Source organism: Varroa jacobsoni, unplaced genomic scaffold, assembly GCF_002532875.2.
Source record: "Varroa jacobsoni isolate VJ856 unplaced genomic scaffold, vjacob_1.0 scaffold_691, whole genome shotgun sequence".
Taxonomy (NCBI): Eukaryota; Metazoa; Arthropoda; class Arachnida; order Mesostigmata; family Varroidae; genus Varroa; species Varroa jacobsoni.
Genome location: NW_019213593.1, coordinates 68,559 through 75,747, shown reverse-complemented (window position 1 = coordinate 75,747; position 7,189 = coordinate 68,559). Strand labels below are relative to the sequence as shown.

The window sequence follows — 7,189 nt, the reverse complement described above, 5'->3', positions numbered from 1 at the left end:
ATACATACATATACATATGGGGTTGTCAAAAAAGTATGAATCGTTGAAAGCAAACAATATTTTTCAATTAAATATGCGCTGTTTCGATTGTTGACATTTTGCCATTTTTCTGGTAGTCCCATCATTGTAGAACTCCTGTGGTTCCTGGGCGAAAATTTGTGACAAATCATTTTTAGCGTTGAAACTAAATTTACATCTGCAGAGATCAAAACAAATCATAGTCTGATGGTAGAAGATCTGGGCTTCTCTCAGTTTTTCGAATGTCGAATAGATCGAAGCATACGTGGTAGGGCAATTTGTATGATGGAAGACAACGCCTTTTCCATTCACTAGCACCAGTCGATTTTGTTTAATAATTTAGCGTATTTTTATTGGTTGTTGACGGCGTAGGTCTGAATCAATGATTTTGCCTAACGACAGCAGCTTATCATGATTACTTTAGACTTAAACAAATAGATCATCATCTCTTTTGGCCTCAATCTAAGTTTGGCCGAGGACTGTGCGTTTGTGGTCCGCTTTTCATCGTCCTCGGATAACCACTTTCGAGATGGCCCGATTTTATTGCGTTTCTGCAGGGTCTCGGAGACAACGGTATAATCAGGTGATCTCTTTTCGGTCAAGACCCGATGCGTCGAGATTTTTTTTTTCGTAAAGAGCTTTCCTCAAGCATTCGATAACTGTTTGGTGGTACATGTTTGGCTCGTGGCAATATGATAGCTACTGACGTATCGATTTGGCTCAGCTTTTGTAATAATTTTATTAGATTTTCCATAACTGATCAATTACTATGAGGGAATATTTCACATTGAAATTTGCAGAACGCAAACGACAGAACTATCGTTCGGTCGTTTCTTCTACCAGCGTCTCTCGACCGTAAATAGCAGTAATTGCACACGAGCCCGAGCGATATCTGTGTCGATATGGCAACCGAATTGTAAATCATAGCAAATGACAGATTTCCAAGGCGCAATATTTTAAATCTGAAATATATGATTGTGAAAACGTCTGGCTAGAAAAACGGTCAATAGTTTGGTGTTTGTTTAAAATGGAAACTGTGCAAACATTCAAGCAATCGAGATGTTTTTAAAATATTTTTTATATTCTGAAAGTAGTTATCTATACATATTTTTTTCCAGACTAATTGAGATAATTTAGGGGGCAAAGTGGGGTAGCGTAAATTATCTGCACGTCCGTCGATTAGATATGTTCTCGCTGCTATCGCTTTCCAGATCTCATCAATGCTTTAATCTTTTTTTTTTAAGTAAAGATAATAGATTTTTTATCTCTAATATAAATGTCCTCATATGTATTTATTTGAGTCGATATTGCATATTATTAATTATACTTGAACCTTTAATTTATTTTTTAACCATAACTTCGTGAAAGTTTGCTCGCTGTAGAACTGTCAGTGCAGTCGACAGTTTTTCTGACATTACATTCATGTTTAGCTACTTTATTCAAAATAAATATCCGTTTCATAAGTTGTTTTTTATTTCGGTTGCATTCTTGGTCATTATTTACTACCCAAACAGACATGATAATAATGGTGTCTGCTAAATTTAATTTAAACTATCAATCGGTTTTGAAGCCTTCGGCTTTTCTAAAAAAGACGATTTATGTCTTGTACAATGTGCAGGTTGAAAAATGTGTAAAACGTTTGTTCTTTGAAAAACGTTAGAAAGGCCTCGCGGTACTTATTATAACATAATTGTTTTTGACATGGATCATGGCCAGATCGTGAACTATAAGAATACATGGCTTTTTATTAAAATTGAGCTTGAAATACATAAATATTTGATATTGAGTTTGCTTCCGATATTTTTTTTTTCATTGTATATATCCGAAATTTCCATTGAAATATTTAGAAGGTTAGTATTTAGGCATTTTCGATATTTTTTTTTAAATCTAGTTCGTTTATATGGCTAGCAAAAATCTAACTACCTTAGCACTGAGTGTCTTGCCGATGCTTGACCACTGCGTCGGATCCGTAGCGATTGACAAGAGAGCTGAAGCCATTTCCAAAATTAACTAATATATCATTGTACTCATTTTTTTTTTATCCTTCTCTTTGCATACGACCCATTCGTCGTTAACCCTTTGAAGGACGCCCGTAAGATGTACGAACAGCTTATGGTTATCTCGCTCATTATGCGGCCAAGCCGGGAGTATAAAAAGTTTGTCGAAAAGGTTGTGCTGAAAAGTAAGGCTGAACAAGTCAACGGGCCAATGATCGACAAATCTATTGTAAGTAGAATTAATATGTGCTATTTTTACCAACAATTGCTAATTAGGATATTTTCCTTGCTACAACAATGTGCTACATAGAATGTTATTATTATCGACTGTTATAAACGAAGCCCGGTTTTCGTACACAAGTTTGTTATGTTCTAGCATTATTTAAGCAACTTTTTTCAAAAACTTCGAATTACTTTAAAGAGGTACTATACAATGATACAATTTTTTTTCCATAACCTAGTTATCGGGATACGGTTTTTGCATAGTGAACTGCCGCGTTGTCATTAGAGTAGAAAATACACGTTGAGTTGCACCACCTCCATTAGATAGCCCTAATGACGTGGGTGGTCTTCTTCACTTCACTTCACTCCTCGCGCGCCACTTCTAAGCTTTTTGCTTGCCGCGTTACACGCAGCGGCTAGCTGGTGCCTGTTTGGGTTGTTCTACTTTGATCGAGATATAGGCGTATGTGCTTTTAGCTTCGAGACTTGGAACAGCAGGATGGGGCTTTAAGACTCTTGGTGCCTTCTCGTCGAACCTGTATCTTTTCTCTGACTGGCCCTGGGACATGGGCAAACTATCTGTGCTACTTATAATTGCCCTACAGGCGCAATGATGGTGCTACCGACGTGCGCACGTCATGACGATACGCAGCAGCAACAGCACGAGACGCAGCAAGAAAATGAACCGGAACATGCAAAATAGAAGACGGCGAAATGAACGACTGACCTATTAGCTGGTTCAGGATCGCCGTGAGCACGAGAACAGTTTTCGGCAAGTCGTTCGTGATCGCGAAATAATATGAAATCTTCGATATCAGAAGGTTGGGGGGCATCTTCTCCAAATGAAGGCGGGGCAGCTGTAGATGCAGAAAAGTTTGGTCTGAACAAGATCAAACTCGATCTCGCCACCGATCAGCGGAATTTCATCGATCTTGTGCATCCACGGCAGTCGTCTTCGTGCATTTCGTTTTGCAGATACTCCTCTTCTAGTATTCGGATGCTGGTTGTCCGCAGGTGTGCGTTCCGCCTGTTTTTTTGTTTACATTCTACTTGTCGTGGCTCTGCCGTTGTTGCCAGCGGCAACGGTGTGTTGTACCGGCTGTACTCCAAGAAACTGAGCCTCTTTCCCCCAAAATGAAAGCCAGCTGTACCGCATGACGGCGAGGTCGGCGTTTGCTTTGACGGCGTCATTTCACTACGTGTAAAGGCCAGACCTAATTCATGGATACGGGTTCATTTCTAACTTTACTGCCTTCCTACCTTTATGCCTAATACCTTCTCACTGTTCTCCATTGCTGAACCTCTTTGATAGCGCCTCCGACAGTGCAAACTTCAATATCATTTTAGGCCAGCCTTGAGTCCCACCCGGTGTAATATAATCTCGCCGATATTGTCCAGGACATTCGTCTTTTTCACTGTCGGCATCTAATGCTAAGAGCTATTTCCAGATTCCCCCAAAACCTCCGCCTAATGTGTACCCCCAGGCTATCAATTTTTTGCGTCACACCCACATGTCGAAGTTCGCCTGGCGCAACTCGATCCGTGTGAGACTTCAATCGACATGTTTCGTAACTATTTGGAGTTCGGTTGCTAATGACGTCGGTGGTGAACAGATGGACATTCTACATACACTGCCGACGAGAAAGCAATAAACATTGTTATTTGAGGGTTGTTTGAATTCTTGTTGCCCAGGTTCTTTTATGGGCCTAGACAAGCTGACGTCGAGAAAATGGAGCCTTTCCTTACACGTTTGCCAGACGACTGGCGTCGATGTGGCGATGTAGAGGCTGGCGGGCGTACCTGTTTCAATCGCCTGATCGCTGGTTTATTTTCATGAAAAACATTGTTGGTGTTCGCAGTCTGTTTAAGGAGTCGGTGACGTAGTAGAGGGAAGACCAAGGCGTGAGGAAGGCTACGGAGGCAAGATTAATAGGAGCCATAGATTCGGCAGCATGAAGCCAAGTGAAAGCTAGTAAAAAGACGAAAAGACTGAATGAAACAAGAGAAATTAGGCACGACGTATGAGTTAAAATTTTTTTTTATTCGGCTTCGCAAGGTACTTTTTGCCTACTGAACAAAGCATATTTACCCCTATATAATTTGTGCATTGTCAAGATCTTATTGTATTCTATGATACGGACAAGCTTGTAATTGTTTCTGCAAGCAATTTGTGACATGTTATGTTATAATAAAATAGAGACGGTGCAAAATGATTAAGCCTTATTCGATTTGAAAACATCGTCATGAATTAGTTACCGGTTGTTATTGTAGTTTTAAGTCACCAACAACAATTCCTGCGATGCGCAGTACCACTGGACGCCGCCTTTCTATAGGCATCAATTATTACTTTTTTTTTCTTTTTTTTTTTTTTTTTTTTTTAGCCAGTTGCGCGCGGTTTATGACGACTAACAGAGCAAAGATTAGAAGAAAGAAGAATTATTAGTTATCTGGAGAACTAAATACAGAGAAAATGTTTCAGATTTAAGTTAGTTTCAGTGAAGATGCGACGTCTCCATAGGATCGAAAACAGCTAGTTAGTTTTCGTAAGGTAGAACAAAGGCAGGCGTTGTGACCCAACCGCAGATAGATTTTTCCTAGTTACTCCTATGATCACATCGCTCAGTGAAGTGCCAACGAAACGACCTTTATCGATGAACAACATCAACTTCGGATGTATTCGAATTTCTGTGTTACATATTTTGTGGCTTCAGTAACCCGCTTAATCCGAAGATGTTCGTTATTTTCATCGGACAATACAAGCGGCCTCGATGACACGCGGAGTCGCTGCTATGATCTTGTTGAAACAGTTCTTTTTAATGGCATATTGAACCAGTCTCTCAGATGGGCTCATACAGCCCGGGGCTGATAGATATATATATATATGCGGCTACATTTTGCAGGTAGTAGCTATTCGATACAATCTTTTTATCAGATTCGCTTTTTTGGAAGATTTTTTATTAGGATATGCTACTACATGATGATAATGGAACGCTGCGTTTTTTTAAAAATCAAATTTATCATATATGCATTACTTTATAAAAATCATGCACAACGGTGTATTATTCAATTAGTAACGGTGTACTAATCAATCTTAGATACATCACGATATATATATAACTAACGAGTAAATGCCCCAAATGGGATTGTAGGCGGAGACCCTCGACAAATACGCGACAAATTTGTGAGCGTTTTAAGTGAAGGGTAAATTTCACATTACGAAAGCTTCTACTTTACAAGCTATAGTTCCACTGCTAACCTTCTCATGTGTTTATATCATTGCTATAGCCCAAATCGAAGGGTGCGCTTTTGTTCGAAGATATTCTAACTGATGAACGTAATGTTGGAATCGTGATGGTATTTGTGAACGCGTTTTGAACAAAGACAAAAAAATTGCTACTGTTTGGCTGCATCGCGCGATGGACAGTGGACATAGATAGAAACCTTGTGTATCTTCGACACGTGTGTCATTTCAAACGCGAGAGTAGGGTGATTGAATCCAGCATGTCCGATGCGTGTATCTATTCAGCTAAATGCTTTTCGATCTACAGCCACCGTCGTATTACGCTCTACTAATTACGAAATCTTGACTACCAGGCTCATATATTGTATACGCATTAATTATTACACATATATAATTAATAGTTCGCCTGGTAATTGATTGCGCGTATACTATTTGCTTTTTAGGAATATACAACACGTATCTCTACCTAATGTGAGCCGGTAACAGAAGAATCGTTTAGCTTTTGTATGTAGTGATACCTGTTGGTGTTGTATTGGAGCTGGTCAGATCGACGCCTATGTGTACAGCCGCTAATTGGGTAGCAGATCGTTCCCTCTCACAAATAACAATTATTTTTCCCCTAATTTGTGTAACGCTACTGTCGTATACGATTTCTGCGTTTCCAGATTAACGAGCTCTTGGGCGGGTTCTATGACTGCGTGCAGCTATATGCGTGGGCTGTAAACAAAACGTTAAGTGAAGGCAAAAACCCGCTTGATGGGAAGCATCTCATCAACGAAATCCTCAAGTCAACACAAAATGGTTGATTAGTTTTTATGTCAGGAAGATTTACTTACCGTTAGTTTCTAAAAGGCATCTGATCATCTCAAGAGGCCTACATAAGTATCAGAGTCTCAGATTAACCAGTTGTTATCTTATTTGATGCTGATAGTCCTTAAATTTTCGATCGTATAATATCGACGAGCAGTAACTTAGCTGTTGCGTCAGCAGGTAGTGCACGTTCAGCAGTATGCAGTTCGTGGAGTAAGTTACGCGGTTTGTAATGTTAATTGCTCCATTCAGATGTTTGCTGAAGGAGAAATCATGGCGACTCGGAAAAATATACCTATGTCTCTTTGTCGATCCGAGGAATATTTCCATTTTACTAGAGCTAACGTTTTCATGGACATTTCAGGATTAACGGGCATGTTGCAGTTCAACGAAAACGGCGATCGTATGGCCGAATACGCCATTCATGATTTCAACTCAACTGGGCAAATGGATGTAAGACAATATAAATTGCCTTTTAGAAAAATAAGAAAAATTATTGAACGATTGTAAAGTTGAAAACTATATTCTTTATGCCGTCCCTTTATGTATGTGTGCATTGTATTGGCCTATTCGCCAGCTATTCGCTTTAAGTTTACCTTTGTTTTTCCTAATAGGTCACAAGGCTTCTAAGTTAATAGTCATTCCTGCCGTTGCCGCATGCGTATGGTTACATTTCTCGGAATATAACGTCTGTGCACCGTTTGTATTCTTGTTGTCGATGATGGCGGCGATCCGGACGGTGACCGGCTGCAGATCGTGGCTATGTACAGTTCGCTAAACAAGACAGTAACAATGCTGCCGAATAAGTCGTTCTTGTGGTTGACAGGTTCATCGCCGCGCGATGTTCCCATATGCGGATTTCTTGGCGAAGCACCCCACTGCCGTGAGATAGGTAGGTAGG

The 7,189-nt window shown here is 39.9% G+C and overlaps 1 protein-coding gene across 1 annotated transcript in view; it reads left to right on the top strand.

Annotated features, from left to right (window-relative positions):
• Nucleotides 1–7,189, top strand: part of LOC111262677 (atrial natriuretic peptide receptor 1) — a gene marked incomplete at its 5' end in the record, with an annotated part of 20,179 nt that overhangs the window by 277 nt on the left and 12,713 nt on the right. Inside the window, 4 exon segments of the mRNA XM_022837095.1 lie at nucleotides 2,104–2,244; nucleotides 6,144–6,279; nucleotides 6,653–6,741; nucleotides 7,042–7,180. Coding sequence (XP_022692830.1) covers nucleotides 2,104–2,244; nucleotides 6,144–6,279; nucleotides 6,653–6,741; nucleotides 7,042–7,180 — 505 coding nt within the window.